The sequence below is a fragment of the Urocitellus parryii genome, chromosome X (assembly GCF_045843805.1).
Source record: "Urocitellus parryii isolate mUroPar1 chromosome X, mUroPar1.hap1, whole genome shotgun sequence".
Classification (NCBI taxonomy): domain Eukaryota; kingdom Metazoa; phylum Chordata; class Mammalia; order Rodentia; family Sciuridae; genus Urocitellus; species Urocitellus parryii.
Window position 1 is genome coordinate 38,642,881 of NC_135547.1, and position 26,202 is coordinate 38,669,082.

The window sequence follows — 26,202 nt, forward strand, 5'->3', positions numbered from 1 at the left end:
GTAAAATTTATCTTTTTACTTTGTCTTCTATATTATTTGATGCTTTTTCCATAAGCATGAATTAGTTTTGTAATGCATAAAATTTAATTTTCTAAAGCCTTAGGAACCAGTTCTCAGCAAGCATTGGAGGTAAGGTATTGGAGCCTAGGGAATTATAGAGCACACCTGAGGATACTGAGGGTGTGAGGAAAGGGTCCAGATTTTTTGTAATCAAATGACCAATACAAACATCACAGTGTTGCTGAGTCTGTGCTTCCTGGTCATCACATGGATTACATCTAATTTACATGCCCCCTGCTTGCCAACACCCAACCCAAAGCCTGAGCAGTGAGATTAAATACTTTCTATTTGCATTTTTCTCCAGTGATATTGTTTCCTAGGCATTGATGTTTCTGAGTGAATATAGAAGGACTATGGCAGGAGTGGAGAACGGTCTTCTGGATATCTCAAAAAAGCAGCATCCCACAGGACAGGGTGGGCTTCCCCATTTGCCATTTAATATAGATCTTGAGGAAAGCTTTTCTCCATCCAGTTGTATTTGTTTTATAGTGAGCATTTTAGTCAGCTTTTTCACCATCATGACCAAAAGACCTAACAAGAACAATTTTAGAGGAGGAAAATCGGGGGGTGGGATCATAATTTCAGAGGTCTTAGTCATTAGATGGCCAGCTGTACCACTCTAGGCCCAAGGCAAGACAGTATATCATCGTGAAAAAGAAAATGTGGAGGAGGAAAGCAGCTTAGGACATGGTTCATGAAGCAGGGGCAGGGGGAGAGAGCTCTCATCTCAACAAAATATAAACCCCGAAGATATGCCTTCAATGACCCACCTCTTCCAGCCATACCCTACCTGTCTATAGTTACCACTCACTTAATCCCTTTCAGGGGATCAATGCACTGATTACATTAAGACTAAGTGTGATTAGGTTAAGACTCTCATAACCCAATCATTTCACTTTAAGCTCTTTTGCATTGTATCACATGTGAGGTTTTGTAGGATACCTTATATCTAAACCATAACAGTAAGATAGTCTTCCAGATCATGGCAGGAAATGGGATCAGTCTCAGTTTTCTGTGTGAATGCCCTCTTTATCTCAGCCCCGAATTTTTGTTATTGTGGTAGGAAGCCGAGTAGCTAAAGTAGTGGCTGTGAATCAGATGTCATTCCAAACCAAATTTATGGCCCAGTCACCTTAAATTATCAGGGTTCATAGTAAGCACTGTGATCACCTTACTGGTTGTTCTGGTAATGCTATTAATTAGCCTTTCTTCTTGACTTCATTTTATGCTGTACACAAACCTCATCTCTGGTCTTGCAGATTTAATATTTTTCTAAACTGTTTATGATAGGGAAAGACTTCATCTAGGACTTCTTCTAGCAAGAGAGGTTATGTATAGAATGCAGGACCTTGAGATAGTTATTGATTTTCAAAGGAGTTACAAACATTTGGGAATGGTAGAATAAAATGGCCAGATGGTTCCACTTTATTATAAGTAAATATTTTTCTTTGTTCTAAAGTGCATAGATATTATGGGATATGGTTTGAATAATAAATATCATCTGTAGTAATGAAAAATATATACCTGGTGCATAGCACGCACCCAATAAATTCATGTTGAATGAATGGCTGTGGAAGGTGCAATGAAATGTACGTGAGAGAGGGCTGGAGTAGAAATGGGGTTTTTCATTGATTTTAATGCACATAAGTTTGTCTCAAGTCAGAGAGAAATTCTTTAAATTTGGTATTTTCTTTTGCCCAGCCTAATGTAAAAGATAAGAGAATCCTTTCTGAATATCCTTTGCAGGCTCAACTTCTTGCACTGGGGTAAAACAAAAAGGCAGCTCCCAAAACGTTTTTTCTATCCAGTAGACTGTTCCTATTTTATGGGGAATTATCAAAACCTCAGTTCCACAGAAACACAGCTGATTGGTTTATTTTGCTAAGTAGGCTGAAAACCATCAGGTTACCAAGTTTTATGAAGTGAATAGGAAGAGGAAGCAGTGGTTCAAATATGTCTCCTTTGTAAAAACCTGAAACCATTTTTGTTTTACTTCCAGGTCATAATTTTACATAAATTGGTCATTATGCCACTGGACAAAGTGGTGTGTGTGTGTGTGTGTGTGTGTGTGTGTGTGTGTGTGTATGAGCGTGCGCATGCTCATGCGATGTGAGGAAGGAAAAGGAGGCAAGGAGTGGAAAGCTAAAACATGAAAGCAGGCATGATTTTCTTTTGGACAACAGCCAGATTGATTTTTGTCCCCCAGTTAATTGCATTGAAATTTGCTATTCAAAAAGAAAAGGAGTTTGGAATAGAAACAACATAAAAGAGGTAAAAATCCAGGTCTCATCCACATTGTCAGAAAAGTGGTTTAAGAAGAAAACTGGCCTAAGTGTCTTCCAGCCAGGGATTATTGTAGGTTAGTAGTGACTAGAATATAATACTTTTATGGCTATGTGGATTAGAATACTTTCTGAAAACACTTTTTAAATTAAAGATTTTTCTTTTAAGATAACTATAGATTCACTGGCAATTGTAAGAGATAATACAGAGAGATCTGTATGCCCTTTGCCCACTTTTTACCCCAAGGTAACATCTTACAAATCTATAGTACAAAGTTACCACTGCAAAGGCCCTTTCTGGACTCAGATGTTCTCCTGTCTCTGACAAGAAAACCTTTACATCTTTTTAGAAATTACCTGATATATAAAAATTATGCAAAAATAAAAATTATACATATATCATGTGATGTTTTGATACATATATACATTGTGTAATGTTTAAATCATGTTAAACATATCTAACTTCTCAAATATATATCATTTAGTAATTGTGAAAACATTCAATATCCTTTCTTCTAGGTTTTGAAAAAAAACGGTGCATTATTGTTATCTCAGGGTTAGTTTTTTACTGAATTATATCCTACAGCCCTTTTTATTTTATTTTTTTTATTTTGAGACAGGGTCTTGCAAAATTGATGAGGCTGGTCTCAACCTTGTGATCCTCCTGCCTTAGCCTCCCAGCATACTACTGTGCCCAGCCAAAATGCCTTTCTCTTATCCAACTGTAACTTAGTACTTACTGATCAAACTTAGCACTTATTAATTGATCTTTCTCCATCCATCCCTGACCCATACTTTCCCAACTCTTATGTCTTAAACCTGAGAAAAGTGAAGAAAAAAATCCTGGGGAGCCTTTACTATGGAGGGTATTTTCCAACACCAGAAAATAACTGTTTTAGAGCCATTTCAAAAACCTAAAATTTTTTTCAGTCCTTCAGTCAGTAAACCAGACATACCAAAATATTGAGCAAAATACAACAAAGCATAGCTTGATGGTAATTTCTAACAAACTGATTTTGACCTGTTCTCTCAAGCAGCCTCTGCACGTTGCCTAATTGCAACTGACTTCTATGATAAGCCACAGTTTAACTTACAACTCCAAGGTGTTAACGTCTTTCCTCCTTCACTCAAAGTTACAAAGTCAGAATGGCCCTTGATAAGACTTTTTCATTTGTATAGAAGAACAACTCAAAAAGAACCATTAAATCAAAACCACACACCATCACTACTCACCCCTGACCCCAAACAGAAAATCCATATGTCAGTGATTCTCCATCTTGGCTTTAAATTAGACTCCTGAGGTTTATAGAAAAATCCTAATGTCCAGGCCTCACGTCAGACCAGTTACTTCAGAGTCTCTGGAATTAGGATCCAGGTACTAGCATTTTTTTTTTAAAAAAAGTTTTATTAGTACATTATAATTAAACCTAATAGTTGTATTTATTATGCCATGTTCATACATAGACACCAGTATTTTTACAGCTCCTCAGGTGATTCTACTATGCAGCCAAGTTGGAGAACCAGTGGTTGTGAACACTATAGCTGAAAGAGCTCTATATTGAAAGAAGTTCTTTTTGGAGCAGCTTTTAGCCAAAAGTTTGTGGACCATTCTTTCTCCACTTCCTCTTCCTCCTGTTCACCATCCTCTCTGCTTCCCCCCATTCTTACTATCCTACCATTTCTAAAAACTCAACCTTCACTGTCATCCTGAATAAATTGCCTCTCTGGCCTCAATTTCTCTACTTGCAAAACAAACTACAACAAGGTGAAATTGTGAGAGACTACTAGTCTACATCAGTGCCTCTGTAAAAATCCTTGAGATTTTTTTTTTTTGTCTCAAATCATTTTCTCACCCTACCAGTTCCTGATGCTGAAGAACAGCTTTTCAATTTGTGCTCACCATTATGAATCAGAGAACTTCTTGTACTTGCAACTTCTCCTGGGTTAGTGACCTTCCCTCTAATTCTCTCCCTGTTGAACTCCTTTCTTTTAGCATCAGTCGGACACCCACCAGGCAAACTTTCTTCTCTGTGTTACTTTGGCAAAACTTTGCCAAACTGCAGAAAGGACAGAACGATCTGTAATGGCCTTTGTGGAATGTGAGTGATTATGGCAGAAAAAAAAATATGAGCCATTGTGGGAATGAGAAATATTTGCACTGAAAATCCTATTCATGTGCATGATAACAAATTGTTGTAACATTTGATGTGTGTGAATTTTTATAACAATGCACCAGAATGAGTTCTTTTTAGATATAGATAATAATGTTCTCTTTCAAAAGGCTAGGTCCACTTACTCTATCTCCTGTTCACTCTTCCTTCCTCCTGCCAAGAGAGCAATATTAGTTCCCAAAGCTAAATTTGCAACATGTGAGTCTGTGGCACATAACTGTAATCATTTGTTAATGGATGGTGGGGTCAAAGGACCCCATAACTATCTTCCCAACATTCCCTGCTATTTCTATCACTAAATATAAGGATTTTCCCTTTTAATTGCCTATGAAAGATTTTTAAATAGGTTTTCCCCTCTTTCACTCATGACACAGTTAATGTTATTTATCTTAAAGGCTGTACTCACAGCCTGCTTCAACTCCTGGGAGAAGAGTAGGTAGCAGGATACTGAGCTCACCATGTGTCTTGAACCCCTGATGAAAGAACAATGCTTGGAGCTGGGCATGGTGGCTCATGCCTGTAATCTCAGCAACTTGGGAGGAAGAGGCATGAGGATCACAAGTTCAAAGGCAGCCTCAACAACTGAGCAAGGCCCTAAGCAACTTAGCAAGACCCTGTCTCTATATAAAATATAAAAAGGGCTGGGGATGTGGCTCAGTAGTAAAGTGCCCCTGGTTTCAGTCCTCACACACACACATATACACAAACAAAGAATGTTTAGATTACTTATACTACAAGACTCTGAGCTTTCCTAAGGATCATAGTTTCTCTCTTTCAACAGGTATTGGATGACCACCTTCTAGATGGTAAACACCATTCTAGGCACTGGAATTGCAGCAGTGAACAAAACAAAATCCTTGACTCTCTGGAGTTTACATTGTAATCCTGTCTTGTGCTGTCTATAAAATGGCCTGCTGTATGATTTTATGCCATTTTGCCTGTGTTTACAGTCTCAGTACATCTTATTAAGACTGTAGTTGATTCCCGCCTTCTCCTCTCTAGTTTACCCTACAAATAATCAGAGTTCAATGCTGTGAAACACAGTTGTAATCAAGTTATTTCTCTCATTTAAAAAAAATTCCTTCAAATGGTTCCACACTCCCACCTCTATCATTTACCAAATAAAGTCTTCACCCCTTAGCTTGTCATTTAAAGTCCTCCATGATCCGGCACCAACCCCCATTTGGAATGTTATCCTTCAACTGTTCCCTTTTATGGACTCTATGTTCTGTGCTACACCTTCTCAACTTGGAAACCTCTGCCTGGAATTTTCCCCAGAAACTGCCTGTAAAAAGTCTACCCACCCGTCATGGCCCAGGTCACAAACCCTCCTGAGTAGCAACTCTCTTTCTTCTCCTAATTTGCACAGCATTTTAGACTTATCCTGTGCACTTCATCACCTCTGCTGTGTGTTGTGGACTACTATCTTAACCCTGAAACTGGAAAATTTGAGAGTCTGAGGAACAGGAAAGACACTTTTAGCCTTTTTGGTTGTTTTTTTCTCTCAGGAATTTGTTTCTGAATCTAGTCTGATCTTCTGCAAGGAAAGAGAAAAACCTCAGACATTGCCAGTGCTGCTTTCAGATGATCACATTCTCACTTCTGTTGGTATAGGGAAACATGCAGTTAAGATCTGAGTTCATCACTGAAAATCAGAATCATAAAATGCCATCTAATGTATCTAACTCAATCTGTGCCACTTCATTGGAGGATTTTTTTGTACAAAATGTGTTCTTATCATTTTGTAGAGACATTCTTACCACCGCCCTCATCATGATCCTCCACCAAACCGACAGGCTGGAAGTCTGTCTCGCTTTCCAGGGGCTAGGAGTCACCGAGGAGCTCTTATGGATTCCCAGCAAGGATCAGGGACCATCGTGCAGATTGTCATCAATAACAAACACAAGCACGGACAAGGTAAGGGACCATCCTCCTTTTATACTACAGCCACATATTTTTTTAAGGGCTGAAGCTGGGAAGGACCCTTTCTCCCACCAACAGCACATATTTGCATGTGGGTCACTCACAAGTCTACAAAAGTGGTTGTGAACAAGTGACTCCAGGGTAATCTTTGGACTTCCCTAAATGCAGCTAAAGGACAAATTCCCTTTGTGCTTTTGAAACAGCACCCCCCCCATGATTTTTCAGTTGCCTCCATGGATCATTTGAGAAAATTCCTGGGGTCTTCATTCAGTAGGGCACCCAACATTGAAAGTGCCAAACATTCTGAAGCTCTTATACACACCTTAGAAATAGTCATTCACACACCTCAGTGCAAACCAGATTCTCTTGGGGCTCTTGCTAAATATTCCAGGCCCCTTTCTCAGAAATTCTGGTTCAATGTGGAGCATATGAGATTGTCTTGAGAAATGAGTAATTTAGGGAAAATCCAGAAACTACCTGGCCGAGCACCAGGACAATTGATCAGGTTAACACTGACCTACAGCCCACTCAACTGACCAACTGATTGCAGCAAGCACCCACACACATGCACAGGGCCTGTTTTCTCCTTTACTGAATTCTCTGGCCTCCACTGATCCAACCCCAGTAGCAGAGGTAGGAGGAGGAGAAATTCAATCAAACAATTGACTGCTTCTTACTTTTTTAGGCATCCTGTCAACCAGCTCTTCAAACTAACAGCTCAGCTGGTTCCTTTTTACCAAACCACAAACATGTTTTATTTCCTTTAAAGGAAAAACAAATCAAAGGCAGTTCTCTGAATGGGTTAAAGTAATAAATTATTAAACGAAATGATTGAATAAAAGGGGTGAAAAACAATCCATTACAAAGAACTCCTACTATAAATCTCAACAATGCTCGTCAAGCCAAAGCTAGATGATCACATCTGTTACTAGTTAGATGTAAATTTCAGATTATAGATAAAAATTAAATTGCTTTTGAAACCTACAAGCTTAAAAGAATAGTCTAAATAAGATTCTTAATAAAATGGTTATGTATTAAAATAATTGGAAATATTTGCTATTGATCTATGTTTGATTCAAAACTTACTATGTTTATGTTCTAAAACATTTTGATACCAGTTTATGAAATGAGGAGGAGTTAAGTTGCAGTTTTATTTTTCAATCCAAATTTCCCCTAGTTGATTTCATTTGCTTTGAAAGTATTTCAAAGCCTTAAAGCAAGTGTGGGGAAATGGACTTTAAAATTCCTAAATCCCATAATTTCCATAAGGCTTCTTCTTTTTCAGGGTAAGGCTCATCCCTTGATTGTCTCTGTGTTCTATAAAAGCTCCAGCTGGTTTACATTTATTCATCTGCGCCCATTGACTTGGATGCAGCAGTTCTCTTCTGACCTTTCTATTATAGTTCACTGGAGAATCACTTGTGTCCACCCCCAGCTCCCAACTCCCCAGCTGGATGATTCAAAATCATCTTGAGAATTTGTTGGTGGGGAGAAGGCTGGGTTTTCCTCTAGAGAATTGACCTCATCATATCCCACTGTTGAGTGTGGGCTCTTACCCAGTCTGGACTATTCCCTTACTCTACGTGTTTAGAGGAGAGGGAACCTAGCTATATGATACTGAGAGGCCTTCTTGCCTTGCTCCTCAGCATGGCTCACCCTTCTCCTTAGCCCTATTGCTAATAATGTGGTCCTTTCAGATATATCTATTGGTTCCCTCTTTGAACCAAAGAGGAGAAGCAATAGTACTCCACCATTTTGAACTTGAATCCAGCCTAAATTTTCTTGAAGCAGACTACCTATGCACTTGCCCACATTACCTAGAAGGGAGTGTCACTCTCTGAGGAGAAACAAGAGGTGAGGGCACACAAGAGAATAACACATCTGGTCTGTTTTTTGTTGTTCTGTCTACAGCCTTAAGCCCCACTTTAGGTACCAAGTCTGTATTCTGACTCATGTTGAGGTTCTTGGAAATCTTTACATGGATTGACCCCATAGAGTGCCCAGCATTCTAGCAGCTCTTGCAAAGGACAGTAAGAGGCAGCCAATATCATTCATATTTCTCAATGTGACCCAGTGGACTTGATGAGAAAGAAATAGCCCAGTGATTCATCCTGAGCTGTTGTCTTGCAGCCAAATCAGTCAATTCCTAGAAACGCCCCAAGTGGGCCTATTTCTCACCCCCCAACCCCACCCAAAGTGATACAACCCACCCTAGAGATGTTGTTGATTGGGATGCCGACAGGTCTCTCTGGGTGTGATGAGGTGATGGGAATAATGAAAAACATACTCAGACCCACTCATAGTTTGAAATCTCCACAATCTCAGCACTTTATAAAGGGGAGAGAACTCATTCTCAGAATTCCCCCATTCACAGACCTGTACAGTTTTTTTTTTTTGTTCCCTGAGGCTTAGGTCCATGACTTACCGTAGGAGCCTAATAAGTTTTAAGTTGATTTGCATGGAAGGATACTCCTGTGACCCTTTACATTCACGGGCACCTCAGATTGCAGCCCAGGTGTTTGGTCTTTCAAGGCCCTTCAGAAACAAACTATACTTCCCACTCAACAAATGCCAGAGTGATGAAGGATATCTGTGGAGCGGGCAGTAATTCACTGTAGCCAAATCTCTACAGCCACTACAAGGAGGGAGACTGAGGAAATTTCCTGAAGCTTAGAGACATAAAAAGCCACCCCTTCACAAGTTATAGGCCCTTTCCCTTTCAGTCTTAACAACTGCCTTCCTACACCACAGAGTGGATCAGCAGCATTAAGCTCCATACCCACCCATATTGGTGGATCAGACTCTCATACTATTTGAAATTTTGAATGGATTGGCTTCAGGGTCTGGAAGAGACTGGCCCTTTGGGAACAGCAGTAGTTTTTGCATCTATCCTCCCTCATCAGCACATTTGCTTGGGAAATTTCATGCCTGAAAACGTATCAACTTGTGCCACACAAATCTTCTATGGCACTGTAGATGTTAATACCACATTCTACTGTAGACTCTTTAGCAGGTGCTCAGGATAGATAGAACTCCACATTCATGTGTTCATTTATGTCTGCATTAAAAATATTTACTAAGGCTGGGGTTGTGGCTCAGCGGTGGATGCTCACCTAACACGTGTGAGGCCCTGGGTTTGATCCTCAGCACCACATAAAAATAAATATATAAAAGGAAAGTATTGTGTCCAACTACAACTAAAAAGTAATATTTAAAAAATGTTCACTATCTGCCTATATGTATTAGGCCATTTGTGAGCATTCAAAGGCCACTGCAGATGATGAACCTGGATAACTGATGATGATAGAATGTGGCCCAAGCTGAGCTTTGGTCACACAGACTGCTCTGTAAATGTGTCTCCATGCCCATGACAAGAACAAAGGATGCTCGATGTGTTAAGGAGTTTAGGCCTTGGGTTGCATGCATAGGAACCCATCTTAGCTCCCTTGCCTTTAATTTTGAGTCCTATGTTCTCTTCCAGTGTGTGTTTCCAATGGAAAGACCTATTCTCATGGCGAGTCCTGGCATCCAAACCTCCGGGCATTTGGCATTGTGGAGTGTGTGTTGTGCACTTGTAATGTCACCAAGCAAGAGTGTAAGAAAATCCACTGCCCCAATCGATATCCTTGCAAGTATCCTCAAAAAATAGATGGAAAGTGCTGCAAGGTGTGTCCAGGTAAAAAGGCAAAAGGTGCGTTGGTTGGAGGCCCTGCCTTTGGTTGACTGAGATCCACACATAGTTCTTCTCAACTTTCATTGGGCATCAGAAACATAATTAACCTCTCATATAATTCTAATGATAATAATTATAGTAAGAATTAACTTCAATTGAGGGACTGATAAGATGATTACTTAGAAGAAATTTACTACTCTGAGATATACTGGGGATTTCCTCTTGTCTACGACACCTCCCAGACAGCCCTAAGTGCTATATTTACTCTTGTTTTTATAAATAGCAGAGACTTTATGTTATTATAATTGTTAGGAAAAATAGTAGCACCTCTTAATTTTATTACTGTTTAGCTCATCAAAGCACAGTCACATCCATTACACTTTTCAGATAGGAGGAAATATAGATGAATTATAGTAGGAGACCAGGTTCAGCTTCAAATGTAAGTTATTGTGTGACTTTAAAAATGTGCCATATCCACTCCTGGCCTCATCAGCCTCATGTGAAAAGGTTAGAACAATTGATCTCTAGGATCCTTTCTTTTCTTTTTTGTGTTTGCATTTTCTTTTTTTGAGACATAATATTTGTATTTATTTATGGGGCATACTATAACAATTTGATAGATGTATCAAATGTCTAATGGACAAATCAGGGTCATTGTCATTTTTACCCCCTCCAACATTTATCATTTCTATGTATTGGAAACCTTTGGACTCTTCTAGTTATTTTGAAATACATCATAAATTTCTGTTAACTATGTATACTACTATGCTGTAGAACACCAGAACCAATTCCTCCTACCTGTATTTTGGCACCTATTATCTAACTGCTCTCTATCTCCCCTCTTGCCCTGTCTCCCAACACTAAAATCCTATAATTATATTATTTGCCTTTTAAAGACAAGGGAACTGAGATGTACAAAGTGACTTAACCAAAGTCATGCAACTAATTGATAATAAAAACCAAGGCCCTGCTGGGTGCAGTGGTTCATGCCTGTAAACCCAGCCACTGAGGAGGCTGAGGCAGGAGGATCGAGTTCAAAGCCAGCCTCAGCAACTTAGCAAGGCCCTAAGCAACTCTGTGAGATGCTGTCTCTAAATAAAAATATTAAAAGGGTTGGTGATGTGGCTCAGTGGTTAAGCACCCCTGGGTTTAATCCCTGGTACCAACAAAACAAAACAAAAACCAAGGCCCACAATAAATTAATAAAACAGAACACTATGTGTAAATGGTAGAAAGATCAGTAGAGGGAAGGGAGTAGGGGGGAGGGGAGTAGAGGGGAGGGGAGAGGAGTAGGGGGGAGGGGAGGGAGTAGGGGGGAGGGGAGGGAGTAGGGGGAGGGGAGGGAGTAGGGGGGAGGGGAGGGGAAGGAGAGATACTGGGATCTGAATTAGAACAAGATATATTCCATGCTTGTGTAATTAAGACAAAATGGATTCTACTGTCATGTGTAACTAAAAAGAACCAATAAAAATAAATAACTGAAAACTAAATCTGGCCAAGCTAAAAAACAAGCAAATAAACAAAAAAACCAAGGCCTGTAACTCAGGTCAACTTCAACCCTATTGTCTTCTCCAGCAGAAAATGTTTACTAATTTTTTAAAAGGCAAAGTAATTATTTAAATTGTGGTTTGTTTTAAAGACATTAGCTAAATAAAAACATAATCAGTAGTCCTGGCAATGACAAAATATGAGATGAGTAATCAAGTATTCTAACCGTGGCTTGCCACTGGTCTCCTGTGTGATTGAGACCAAGTAACAACTTCTCTGAGCCTCAGTTTCCCTTTCTGCAAAATGAGAGGGTTAGAGCAGCTGATATCCTAGAGTCTGTTCAGTTCCAATATTCTACAGTCAATGAAGTAGCTACTCCCAGGCACATGAATTTCTCATTTCTCATGCCTTCTACAAATAAGTTGTATCAACACAGATGAGAAACCAAACATTTTTTTTTAATGTAGGCAGAGAGCTAAATCATTCATTCCTTCACTTTAGGCAATCCCTCTTTACTAACAGGCAAACATGCACTTAGTTGATGTGTATTAATGAAGCATTTTCATGTGGGCCAGCGGTGCCCAAACTTGTCTTCACATTGGAATCCCCCAAGAGCTTCTAAAAATACCTGTGTCCCATCCCCAGAGATTATGATTTAATCAATTTGATGTGTGTCTTGGGCTTTGGAAATTTTTAAAGATCCCCAGGTAATATTAATGCGCAGACAATTTGAGAACTACTATGGTGTTACAACTCCAAGTGTGGCTGGTGGATCAGCAGCACCTGAGAGCCAGTTACAAGTGCTGACTCTTGAGCTCCCACCCCAGACCTACTACATCAGAATTGGCATTTTAACAAGATCCCCAGTTGATTTTAATTTACTGTATGTTAAACTTTGAGATGCTGATTTAAGGCACAAACAAAATCTTCCTCAATATAATGACCCCAATCTTCCAGAGTAAATGGGGGATGGAATGGATAGGAAGGATAAGAACTAACTGACATAGAGTAGAAAGAAGGGATAAGAATTCATGAAATGTACTTATTAGAGGGAGAGAGAGAAAGCACATTCTAAGGATGATATGGATATTGAGGTCATCCAACTATGGTGACCTGTTATGACTTCCACATCTGTGGTCTCACTGGATCTCCAAATCTTTAGCGTCATCTTTTGTAGTTCCACCAACATAATTTTCTGTCAGGGGTCTAACATCTATAGTTTAAATAGTAATAGAAGATAACTTCAGACAAAATATAATAGTTACCTAAATACCCAAGATAAACCCTCATGCTATATAATATTTCAATTGAATCTCAGACCTCCAGACCAAATCACATTTCACTGTGTGCTTAGGATTTTATTGATGTTGGTGATTCAAACAAAAAGGGAAAGAACTTAAAAGTTGTGAGAACAGTACACAAGGTAGGCATTACTTTTCAAATAGTTTTCCTCTCAGGTTTGTAATTTTACTAAAATATTTGGATAAGCATTTCCACTCCCAGATGTCCTCTGAAAATAATCAGAGATACACAAAAATATACAAAGAAGGATTTGTGCCGCAGTACTATTATTATAGTAGTGAAAAATTGGAAATAATCTGTAAATCCACCATCATGGGAATGTTGAAATTATGGTGTAGTTGTACTATGTAGTATTAAATAGCCATTAAAAATAATTGTACACCAAGAATTGATGGCATGGAAAGTTATTTGCCGTATGTTAAGTACAAAAAGCAAGCTACAAAAGTGTTTAGTATGGTCACACATTTTTGTGTTAAAAAGAAAGTATATGCATATATATGCTTAGATTATATTTATATATAAATAAATATGCTCATATATGCTTAGACTTTTTAAACTGGAAGGTAATGTGGCAGAATGGTCATTTGTGGGTAAATGGGTAATTCTTATTTCTTTTTTTGTTTGTATTTTCTAAATTTTCAGTAGTAAATGTGTAGTATTTCTAAATTTGAAAAGATAATAGAAGTCATCACTTTAAAAACTGCCCTGCACTTTTCTGTGTACATAGATGAATATACCACAGTGAATCTCACCTTCATGTATATTCACAAGGCACTACTTTAAAAATAAATAAATAAATAAATAAATATCAGAAAGATCAGCAGAGTAGAGCCAAGGGAATAGGGGAGGGAGGAGGAGAGGGAAACTGGAACTACTGTGGACTGAATGAGAGCAAATTGTATTCCATGCACTTATATTTTTTATATGTCAAAACAAATCCTATTATTATGTATTACTAAAAAGTACCAATAATTTTTTTTAAATGATCAATAGACATTGAAAACCTGGCCTGCAAAATGCTAGTGGGCAATATATTGAAAAATCTGATTGACTAAACCAGTTTCTCTAAAAGGCCTGCTTTTCCTATTTCCTATCCTGATCAGATGTGTGGAGATAGATTGACTGGGCAACATGGAAGGAGAGAATTTCTGTCCCATTCTGGGTGATGTATTTCTCACTGGGCCAGACATGATTGTCTCCAGGTTGAATCATCCCTGCTAGTCACATTGTCCCAGTAACATGGCATAGGGCATCTGTTCCAGGTACTCATCAACTACAGAACACCAAGGGACGTGCCTCTCTGTATACATTTGATCTAGACATATGTGCTAAGTACCTACTGTGTGCAAAAAACTTATAAACACTGAGGGAAGAGACGATTCTCGATTTCTAGTGGAGAAGACAGTGAACCCAAATCAATAAAATAATTTTTGGTTATGATGAAGCACTGTGAAAAAAATCCAAATGGGATCAGGACTGATAGTGACTGTGGTAGGAAGCATTTTCCAAAGACTGATTTTTCTAAAAAGATAATATTTGAGTAGAGTCCTCTATGATGTGAAGAGATGAGAAATGGGAAGATCATGACATTGTGAGCCTCTTTAAAAAACGACACATGACAATTGAGGAAAAAGAACAAGGGAGTGAAGAGGGAAGAAGATCTAAGGACAAAGAATTGTGTATTCAGTTATATTGATAAAGTAAATAGAGAAATAAAATTCACTAATAATCCAGCCCAAAGTTTAATTGCAACAACTGATTGCAGACTCCACCAGTAATGAACAAGGACCAAAATAAAAGGATGTATCTTACCTGTCTCTCTTCCCTTTACTCTGGGAGAAGCTGGCCTTGCCTTGCACATCAGTGGTCACCTACGGGGTTGGGTAAGACTTCAACTTCCTGAAGGTTCCTCAACTCACCTCTCACATTCATTATGCCACCCTGATACCTGAAATTCCCTATATACTCCTTTTGCATTTTGGCATAAAATGCCACATTGTGACTTAAAACTTACCTGAGCTGAGCTAACATATTTCCTTCATCAGTCATCACCACTTCCATAAGGAATGGTTTATTATTTTCTTAGTTCTAGAGGGTTCCTGATAAGAGCATTCATACAGGAAATGGGAATAGTCAGAAGTGATGTCAAATGTGGCATGCTTGCCAGAAGGAAATAAAAGTAAGGTGAGCATGCAGTGGTCAGAAAGCACCTTCAAGTAAGAGTATGGAAAGTGGAAGATGTTGCTGAATAGGTCCTTCTAAAGACAAATTTTGCTTCCTTTGGTATTTTCAAGTGTCAGCCAGGGCTGAGTCACTAATGGCTTTTGTTGTTTGTAGATCCCTTTAGTCTAATAAATTAAGCTCTTGGAGGGGAGAGGGTGGTGATGTAGAAGGACTCTTCAGTATACTGCAAGGACTTTGAGCATATTACAGGTATTTCCAGTGACATCATGAATTTCATACATCAGTGATAGCCATAGCCAATATTAAGCCAATGATATGAGCAAAGTTTAACAAATGAACTTATCTTTTGTTCTAAAGGTGATAGTTGTACACATACAAGTCCCTGTAAACTCAGTGACCTCCTCCCTCCACCCATTTGGAAAGTGCTAGCAAACATCCTTTAATTGCTTAACATATCACCAAAAAGACTGGGCTGCCAAGTAATTAAATAGCTGAAAAGAAAGACAAAAGGAGAAAGGAAGCTGGATTCTGAGATAATCCACAAATTGAGTAATCCAACCTGGAATTGTCAAGAAAAGAGATAGTTTTGTCCTTACGGTGCCAAATGGTGGTGGGGGTGGGAAAGCTAATCAGGTCAGCAAGAGACATACAATAGCAATTTGATTACAACTTCTCGTCCAAATGTGTCTGATTGGCTGACAGTGAGTCTCCCCAATTAGAGTTACAGCTCCAAAGCACTCAACACTCAGCAGGTTCATCCTTGACAATTCAGACATTCTTACAGATGGCTTCTGCACATACTCAAAGTTTTCAGGGTGTCTAAGGCTTCTCTTTGTTGTTCCTGATTTGAGTGTACACTTTAAATACGCAGCTGAAGAGGGTGCTGATTACGAAGCTAGCAAAGAAACTTAACTCACTGATAACCAACCAGGAGGAACTTTTTGGGGAAGAGGGCTGAGGTAGGGGAGGGTGAAGTAGAATGGGGACATATTAGGGGGCTGGCACCTTTATGCCTGGGAGCTAAAATCCAGCAGTTTAGTTTATATGTGAAATGATCCATAGTTGAGGGATTTGACCAATTTTTTGTGTCTCCTAACCATTCATTTGGCATAGCATACATATGACTAATCTGACATCTAGGTTTTGGCACTAGTGTTGATCCGGTATTATCATTCCCCTTACAAACAAATCAAAGAGCATTCAGAAATGTCAAGCCAATTTGGATAGATCCGTTGGGCAAGTATATGCACATAAATGAGTGTCATGAATGTTTTCTAAGTATATGTAAATGATGTCAGGGAAGTTAACCAAGGCCCTCTGTCTGCCCATTCCCTGGGCCTCTCTTGGCAACACTGGGCTGGACAGAGAATTATTCTGATCCAGTATGGAAAATCCTATGTTCCCTTTAGTGCCAAAGATATTTATACCTGGCTATATTCTTTTTCCTCATAAAAGTCCGTTTCTCAAGGATGATGGTAAGGAGATCTAGTTTAGCTGGTGGGCCAGTGTTCTATACAACTATGGATTCTGTCATCATGTGGATTTCAATCAATAGCTGCGTGCTGCTTTCTGATTTGGTGATTGCTAAAGGGTAGCCTGAGCTAATAAAATATGAGTGGAATCTGTCTCTGTAAAAATGTTCTTGTTGATTATCTAAGGTGTTATAGCTAACAGTGAAATAAGTAAGCGCACAAGTTCACTTTGAGTTTTAGAAACCCATGATAAAACTCTACTTTTTCTACTTGCTCCCTAATTCCAGAAGAACTTCCAGGCCAAAACTTTGACAGCAAAGGCTACTTTTGTGGAGAAGAAACAATGCCTGTGTATGAGTCTGTGTTCATGGAGGATGGGGAGACTACCAGAAAAATAGCACTGGAAACAGAGAGACCACCTCAGGTAGAGGTCCATGTTTGGACCATTCGAAAGGGTGAGCAAGATAACATTAACTTTTTGTCTTTGTAAGGTGGGGGCAGAGAAGGAAGGAAAGACTCATCTTAATTTTGCTTCAACATGTTTCTCTGTTTGAATCAGAAGTTTTTCTGATTACTTAGAAACTGACATGTCTAACACAGTTGTCATTATGGCTTTTCATATTTAACCATGGTCTGTGCTAAAGATTAGTATTAATATTAACCCTTGCTGTTCCTATGGTCTTTCTCATGCCACCAAAAGCTGAAGGAGTGAGTCTTAATCATGGCTGAATATCAGAATCATCTGGGCAAGTTTTTCTATTTTGCTTTGTTTTACTATCAAATACCCGGGCTCTACCCCAAAAGTCTGATTAGTTGGTCTTGGTAGGGCCTGGGCATCAGTGTTTGTTCTTCCAGCTCCACACGTGATTCTAATCTGCAGCCAGGATTGCAAACTACCAAACTGTGCTCTGCTTCTCCAATACAAAGCTTAACAAACAGGAAACCCATTTATTCAGTGTGAAGCTAAGTCCCTAGAACTATGTTGTATGTTCTGGGGTATGAAATTAAAAACATCATCACTGACTTGACAAGATTATAGACTCTCTGGAGAAACAATCCCAGTCATGATGTCCAGTTCTTTTTCTGATTACTCACAGTGACAACCATAACAAGCCACATTCTATTCACTGAGATCCTACAGCTCTTCACACCATTCTATAGGTATAAGGCTGGTATTGATCTAGTCTGGTCAACTTTTCCAGGAATCCAAATGTAGAAAATTATACACAAGTGTTGGAAAATTTTACACATCCTCCTGCTACTGGTTCCCATTTAAAGTTTGAAAGTGCTCAACCTTTGGTGTGCTTCAGCATCATGCAGAGAGCTGTTTTAAATGCAGCTATCTGGCCCTATCCCGGAGGTGCATATTCAGCAGTCCTTAGGTAGGACCTAAATATTTACATGTTTAAAATATAGCCTGATGATTATAATGCAGGTGACACTTGAACCACACTTTCAGGAATACTGCTTGTATACTTTTTTTAAAAAGGGGATTTTTCTCTCCCTTTTCATAACAGCCTTTGCTTCTCTGAAGGGTATGTTCTTCCTCACCCCTTAGAAAATAAATATGCTAGAATGCACGTGCATTTTTTTGGCCATTTTTATTTTGGCTTTATACGTAGGCATGTCAATTTTTCCATCTTTAACTCCATAGTGGGTCTATAACTGGTTATCTAGGCACTGGTCTATTGGCTTCCCCAGCAGTAGGCCCAGTATTTGTCACCTCATATTTCTCTTCCCACTAAGGTATGTGGATGGTTTGCAACTCTCTAGTGTAGCATCTAAATAGCCTCCTGTTCACAGTGCTGGGTCATCAAGGTCTGTGTTGGTGATCAGAGAAAAACTCAGACTTAATCTCATTTGCCCTCTGTAGATCTCTTGAGGATTTATTTAAGTGGGCTAGGGACATGTTGCTGCTTAACTAATAAGCAGTTTTCACTTATTTACCTATTATTCTGATTAAAGCTACCCAGGCCAGGTTGAGACTGCAGATTACTCTATTTTAACTCTCCCTATTCCTTTTAATAAAGAAAGGCTAAAGGAGCTGTGAATATTTCCCAAAGATAAATGTGCTCTTCAGTGAGTTCAGGAACAGGAGTGGCTTCTCCATCTATACAAATAACCTGCCTGCTATCCTACTGTTGGCTCTCATTGTTTAGCTAGGAGGGCAGCCCAGTGGTTTGGCATGAATATAGTAGTCTACCCAGATTGGGGGCAAAGGCAGAATTTCTAATACTGCCTTTGGCTGCAGAAGCTCCAACCAGCACCCATGCTTGATTCCATGTGGCTTTCCCTAGGAGGAGGTCCTGTGGTCAGCAGCACTATCTCCCTTATCTCCATTCCCTAGAGAAGCCAAGTAGAGGCCAGTGAGCCAAGGAAACAAATGGAGTCAATTATAACCTTTGAGCCATCCAAGTTTCTGGTTAAGCACATTACACAGCCTAGCTCGATACTCCTAAGCCCCAGTAATGAGATGATATGCTCATAGAGAGTGCCTGACCACCTGCCCTACTTTGTGCTCGGCCCCAGGCATTCTACAGCACTTCCACATTGAGAAGATCTCCAAAAGGATGTTTGAGGATCTCCATCATTTCAAGCTGGTGACCAGGACAACCATGAGTAAGTGGTACCTCTCTTTATTCTTCCCTGAAAAATGCATCCAGCTTTTCACTATAGTATAGCTACAACTGTAGTCCCTCTGTGTTTCCAGTGAACATTAACAACATGCAGTATTAAAATTATAGGATGCTCAATTTCTTCCCTGGGGGACTTAAAAGCAAATAAGATTTCTGAATGTAAACTGAAAAGCTTGGACATGATGAATACAAACCCAGATGTAGTGTGAATATAAGCTACCTCAGGTCAAGCATCCCTGAATGTCTTTTATGAAACTGCTAAACCCAAAGTCTCGAGAGGGTTGGAGAAAGCCTCCCAATATTCCAGGTCTGGTATAATTCTGAACAGTTCACATCTGGAAGGTTATGTTCCCTAGTGGTGGAGATGAGAGGAAAAAAGGAATGTATATCAATTCCTGTGTTGTATCAAAGCTCTTTGACTTCTTCAGAAATGTCCCTGGGTGGTCATGTTTCTTTAAAAGCATTCAGACATTCAAACATGCTTGCAACTCTCCCACTTTCTACACTAGATGGAGCCTAGGGACTAGATACTGCTAGGCATTGGGGAGGTGGGGTGGGGAGCACATCTAATGGAATAAAAGGCACAAAATTTCTATCCACAGGGAATTCTAATGGGCGAGACAGAACATGAAAATGCCTTCATGAATTAGTATAGTACTGAGGAGTTAAATACCTAAGTGCTCAGGGGAATCTGCAAAGAACAATGAGATGAGAGCCAGGTGGGCTTAGTAGGGGAAGACTTCGGGGAGGAGGTGTGTTTTGAAAGAGAAGGGTGTGACTGGGCACCAGGTCAAGAAATCAGTCCAGGAAGAGGGTGCAGCCTAAGAGAAGCCTCAGACAGGAGCAAACAAGAAATGTGGGTGGGGGTGAGGAACAATCACAAAGCCACATAGGGTGCACTGAAAGATGAGAAGAGTTGGTAGGAAGTAGTAGGCCTAGAAGAAGCCAGTGAAAAGTTCACAGGTAAGACAGGTAACTGAGAGAGTTGCCACAAAGTACACACAGCCGAGTGGTATCAAAATGGTGCTTTGGAACGATGTCTCTGGGCTTTTAGATAGATTCATTAAGCACCTATTTTGATGAAGCCAGATTTAGAAGTGTTCAATTTGCTGTGCTAAGAAGTTAGACTTGATCTGCAGGCCAAAGAACCCCCATGGAAGCACTTAAGCAAGTGAATGTGTTCAAATCTGTTTTTTAAGCAGAGGTCCTTGATGTTGGAGTGAGAAGTGAACTATTAGTGAATGAGCTGGCAACAGTCTGAATTAGGAAGCTATGATTCTTTCTTAATTTGGTGAGACAGGGGAGGAGAGCTTCCTATGAGGGGCATTTCTGAGGTTAACTCAACAAGATAAGTGTCAAAGAGAGAAGTGACTCCAATATTATCAACTCCGTAGACTTAGAGAATAGTAATTCCATGTACCCATAGGAAACTCTTAAGAATAGCAGGTATTAAGTAGAAAAGATAGAGAGTGTGTGTGTTTCACTTGGAAGATACGAATTTCATTATCATTATAATTATTATTAGAGTCCATATACAAGCTATATTATAGCTAAACTCTTGTATCTATATTTTAAAGATTTTATTACTGCATAATAATTATATAGAAGAGTGGGATTCATTGTGGCATACAAACTATATGCACATAACAATCAGTTTCATTTCCCAGTTCCTCCACTTTCCTTCCACTCCTCCCGCCGCTTGATCCCCTTCCTCTACTTTACTGGTCTTCTATCTTCATGAGATTCCATTTTCCTCCCCAGCTTTGACATATGATAGAAAACATATGACCCTTGTCTTTCTGAGTCTGAGTTATTTCACTTAACCTGATGCTCTCTACTTCCATCCATTTCCTGCAAATGACATAAGTTCATTCTTCTTTATGGCTGAGTAAAACTCCATTGGGCATACACACCACATTTTCTTTATCCATTCATGTATTGACGGGTATCTGGCTGGTTGCATAACTGGGTTTTTGTGAATTGCACTGCTATAAACATTGATGAGTTTATATCAGTATAGTATGCTGAATTTAGTTCTTTTGGACAAATGCCAAGGAATAGTACAGCTAGGTCATATGGAGTGTTTCCATTCATAGGTTTTTTTTTTTAATCTCCATACTAATTTCCATAGTGACTGTACTAATTTAAATTCCCATCAATTGGAACATGTTTAAATTAAGATGCTTGAGGATCATCTGAAAACAGTTATTTAATAGGTAGCTGGAAATAGAGTTAATTAAGTCCAAAGTCTTCTGCTGGACTGATAGAAATTTAAATGAATAGTATAAAAATTTGAATGAAAGTGGTGGGAGTCCTTACATGTGTTTAAGGAGTAAAGGAGGCACAGTCTAGCATCCGAGGATCAATGATGTGACTTTGGAAATTACCATTTAATTTCAAAGAATGTATTTAAGTACCTAGCAAGGTACTGTACTCGGCTCCAGGGGACTTAAAAGATGATTTAGCAATTAGGATTTAGAATGTACAATGGAGGTAGATGGTATTTGCTTCAAACTGTATGCATCTAAAGGAAACAGATATTGAGATGATTCTATGGGGTCACCTGGGGACAAAGAAAAATCAACCAAACTCCTTTACAGTGGGCACTTAGCAGAGCCTGGCTGCTTGCCTAGACCTTCTTTTTCTCTTCTAACTTCCCATTGAATCAGAGAGAATAGGGAAAAGTGAGGAACCCAAGAGAGAAAGGATAAAAGAAGACATCAGGTCTCAAGTGGAGGAAGTCATGTTCAATTGTAGCTAAGGAAAGCAAGAGTTTCACAATAGGTTTGGGGTTAAGAGGAGCTTTCTGACCTTGGATTAGGGATTCTCTAGGATCATCACCATAATCAGGAATAAGAAGAATGAAGAGAATTTCCAGAGTGGGCAGAGACAACATGGAATGAAGGGATATAGCTGAGTTTACCTAAAGTAGAAAGGGGTATGGGGACATGAGAATGAAACACTGTAAGGAGCCAAGAGACAGAATTTAAAGAGGTTGAGGAATTATAAAGAACAACACATGAATATGAAGGAAATAGAAGTGAATGGCTTTTGACAAAAGCATTTCAGGAATAAAGAAAAGGTTGGCAAATAATCCAGTAATCTATAACAGAATGTAAGGTCCCTAAGATTAAGCAAGGCACTAGTAATGTAGTAGGTATTATTTTCCACGGTGCCTTTTCTGACCTGGTGCCAAATGAACCTCCTAAATAGCTAACAGATAGTAGAGCATTTGCAAATGCTAAATACACTATAAATATTCCCTCTAAAATTCTTAGGCTTTACTCTTAAGGAGGCATTTATCTATTATTCTTGGGATTCTTACAAATGCCATGTGTTGAAGTAAAAATTTCATGCCTTGTTTTCCATGTCTGCTCCCAGAAAGGTGTTTTGGGGACCATTTTTGCTGATACTATGCTGTTTGTATGTTTGTGTTTCAGATCTCCTGGTGGGTCCATGAGTAGGATGGGGGTGTGTATTGGTTCTATTCTAAATTTGCTGTGCTCTGCTCTTACAGTCTCTTGGATATTGTATGTTTGCCTTTTAGGCCAGTGGAAGATATTCACCGAAGGAGAAGCTCAGATCAGCCAGATGTGTTCAAGTCGTGTGTGCAGAACAGAACTTGAAGATTTGGTCAAGGTTCTGTACTTGGAGAGGTCTGAAAAGGGCCACTGTTAGGCGAGACAGACAGTATTGGATAGGGTCAAGCAAGACAACCAAAGCTGCAGCTGGACTGCCGGCTTATTTTGCTTAAGTCAACAGTGCCCTCAAACCCCAAACTCAGATGCAGTCAATTATTCATGCCATGCACAGCATAACTTGCTCCTTTATGTGAAGTGTTGTGTCAGCCCTTAAACATCTTCTCTAAAGAGACTCTAAGAGTCTTGAATGATTAATGGGAGGAGCGGAGATCGAAGATCACACTGCAGCTCTAGTTTCTTGGAGAATCACATTTCTTTACAGGTTAAAGAGCTAACAAAACCCCAGGGTTTCTATCTAGAAAGTTATTCAAATGAAAGAAAGAGAAGGGAATTGCTTAGTAGAAGTTCTGGAGTTTAGAGCAATTATTTGTATGAAATTATAATCTTTGAATCTCAGAATGTCTTTTGTTCTTTATAAAAACATTACATCCCATACTCACAGGCACGAACACATACATATTACAACCACACGCATGTGAAATTACAGTGTCCACTCTGAGGCAAAGCCAGCCTAGACTCTGCCCTTATTTCCTTAGTCTGGCTCTGAAGTACCTTGGAGAGTGTTGGTACCCATGGAGAACAAAAAAGAATTGGAAGAAAAAGGTTCTGCCTCTAGGCCTTTGAGGTGGCTGTTGAAGTCACCAACAATAGTGGCAGGGTGAAGAATAAGAGCACTGTGTCATGGCCTTAATCACTTTGAAGTGATAAATAAATTTTCCCTAATGATATACTTTGTCTTTTCTCCCTGAGCATATGGAGTCTCCATAAAGAAGCTAGAATTAGGTAAAATTGCCAGAAACTAAATCAATATAAGACAAAGCAATTGTTGAAGAAAGGAATTGATAATAATAAAATAGGTCATTTTTGTTTTCACATCAATAAAACTCACCCACTAATAGAGTGATACTAATTTTCTTAAGGCCATAGTTGTCTAGCCAGAAAATTGAGGTGGAGTTATTAAGTTGTAGAAGCTCCTTAAAAGGGAAGTTACAGGAGTTTATTTTTTACTTTGCAAAGAGGCTTAACCCTCATGAGTTTCTGAATGTTGGCTCTTCAGTTAAGAGAGTTGAGTTATTGTGCATTTGGGGAGCTGAGAATTCTGATAAAGATCTTTAGATTAAACCCTCCTACCATCCTTGCCTTATTTACTAAGGAGAGTGAATTTGAATTGAGGATTCTAGGGAAGGCTACTCCTAAAATGTCTATTTGCAGTCCAATACCAGAACATAAATTATCCATTCGGAGATCCAGCTTTAGAAATCATCTCTTTGGGAAACGTAAATTTTTCACAGCAAGGATCTCAAGCTGTCCCTCTGGATTTGTCTCCTCTAAGGAACATGAATGAAATATTAAAGACCAAGAAATCCCATCATTTCCTATTCCATGGCCGTAGGAGAGATAATATGTTTTCCTTAGTGTTTTGACACTGGTAGGGTAAAACATAAAAGGTCCAGTCTTGATGGCATCCTGGTATAACAGTCAGTCCTCATAAGAGATGCAAGGGCCCTGTGACCAGGACTTCATAGAACAAGCCCTTACCAAGCCCATCACACACATTCCCCTTAGAATGGGAAGTAGGGCATCCTGGGCTGAAATGCTCCACACAATATTGTGTGTGTCTGGTGGGGGAAGGGGTGGTTAGGCAGCCATTGTCTGTCTCAGAGGTGGCAGTGTTTTGATAGCATGGAGGCCAGTAACCAGATCGTAAAGAAAAGTAGTGATTCCCCTTCTAGATGATTCCCCCTACAGCCTTCCCACCCAGATATTCTCTGAAAGCTCAGCCTTAAGGGAACACCCAGAGAGCTTCCCTAGATAGGCTCCCAGTGCTGGGACACACCTTTCCAAAGTGCTGTGGGAAGCCTGAGCTGGGAGGTGTGTTAAGTCGACGTAGAAACCCCAGTATTTGGTGTTGTGTAGGGAGTAGGACATAGAGAAAAGAGGCCAGCTGTAGTTAGTAGAGAAGAATGGATGTGGTTCTTGTGTATTTATTTGTATCATAAACCCTTGGAACAACAAAGACCATAAGCACCATCTTGCAGTTGTAGCCATTTTCTAGTTAACTCATGTAAACAAGTAAAGAGTAACATAACAGTATTACCCTTACACTCTTCTCACAGGACATGTACCTGAATATGGTACTTATTTATGTAGTCACTGTATTTCTGGATTTTTAAATTAATAAAATTTTAATTTTGAAAAGTCATCTGCCAGCAAGTCTTTTGGGTGAGTAATTGACTTTCTGACCTGGAACTGGGTAACATGTGATGGGTAAGCCTGGTGGTTTTATAGTCCTCTTTTTTTTTTTTTAAGAGAGAGAGAGGAGAGAGAGAGAGAATTTTAATATTTATTTTTTAGTTCTCGGCGGACACAACATCTTTGTTGGTATGTGGTGCTGAGGATTGAACCCGGGCCGCACGCATGCCAGGCGAGCGCGCTACCGCTTGAACCACATCCCCAGCCCTTTTATAGTCCTCTTGATACCCCTCTCATACCATAGCATAGAGGTTAACAGTGTGAACTTTGCAGTCAGGCTACCTGGATTTTTCAGCCTGTTCTTCACTTGCTGACTATGTTTGCCAGTCTCCCCAACTGGAAAATGGGATAATAGTAGTACCATTACCCTTTGCTTGCAAAGTTATAGTGAGTTCTACTTTAGTCAACACATATAAAGTGATTAGAATGATGTCTGGTACATAATGAGCATTCGTTAATAATCATAGATATTCAAGGATAGCATGAAATTATATTTGACCATCTCCCTTTATGCTGTTGATGTGTATTCAAAAAGGAACTCAATATTGGTCCTCTGCTAGTCATTTTTATACAAAAAATGTGTATAAAGAGGAGGGGAAGAGTTTTGTCATTCATGTTGATGCAGACTAAATTCCCTCAAACCTCCAATATCAGGTAAATGTGACCAATGACAGAAATCAAACTATGAGAGTGCTTCAAGAGAGGACTCAAATGTATCAACTCCTACTGAGATGTCGAATAATATAAGTACATATACGGACAAAATTTTGTGTTGGGGTTAGTAAAAAAGTGTAAGTATTGTTGGAGTGACTGGAACAGTGGCCTAGTTGGAGTGGATTGTAGAAGTGAATAGGAAGATGAGGAATTGGAGATAGCAGCTCAAAACAACTCTTTTTGGAGAAGAGTTTGCAGAGTGTAAAGAGGTATGGTGAAGGAAGTAGCTAGAGAAGGAAATAAGGTCAAAGAAAAGCAATTTTTTTCTTAAATATGGGGGAAATACAATCGAAAGGAAAAATTGAAGATAGTGAGCAATGGCGGTTAACCTGGTATCTGAGAT

The 26,202-nt window shown here is 39.3% G+C and overlaps 1 protein-coding gene across 2 annotated transcripts in view; it reads left to right on the forward strand.

Moving 5' to 3' along the window:
• The window catches only part of Chrdl1 (chordin like 1), a 111,442-nt gene extending 86,391 nt beyond the window's left edge, over nt 1-25,051 (forward strand). For both annotated transcript variants that reach the window (XM_026396788.2, XM_026396789.2), the window contains exons 8-12: nt 6,262-6,430; nt 9,918-10,127; nt 16,843-17,010; nt 19,085-19,174; nt 22,739-25,051. In XM_026396788.2, coding sequence (XP_026252573.2) covers nt 6,262-6,430; nt 9,918-10,127; nt 16,843-17,010; nt 19,085-19,174; nt 22,739-22,869 — 768 coding nt within the window. In that variant the 3' untranslated portion in view covers nt 22,870-25,051. The remainder of the gene's footprint in view (nt 1-6,261; nt 6,431-9,917; nt 10,128-16,842; nt 17,011-19,084; nt 19,175-22,738) is intronic.
• Nucleotides 25,052-26,202: the final 1,151 nt, after the last annotated feature.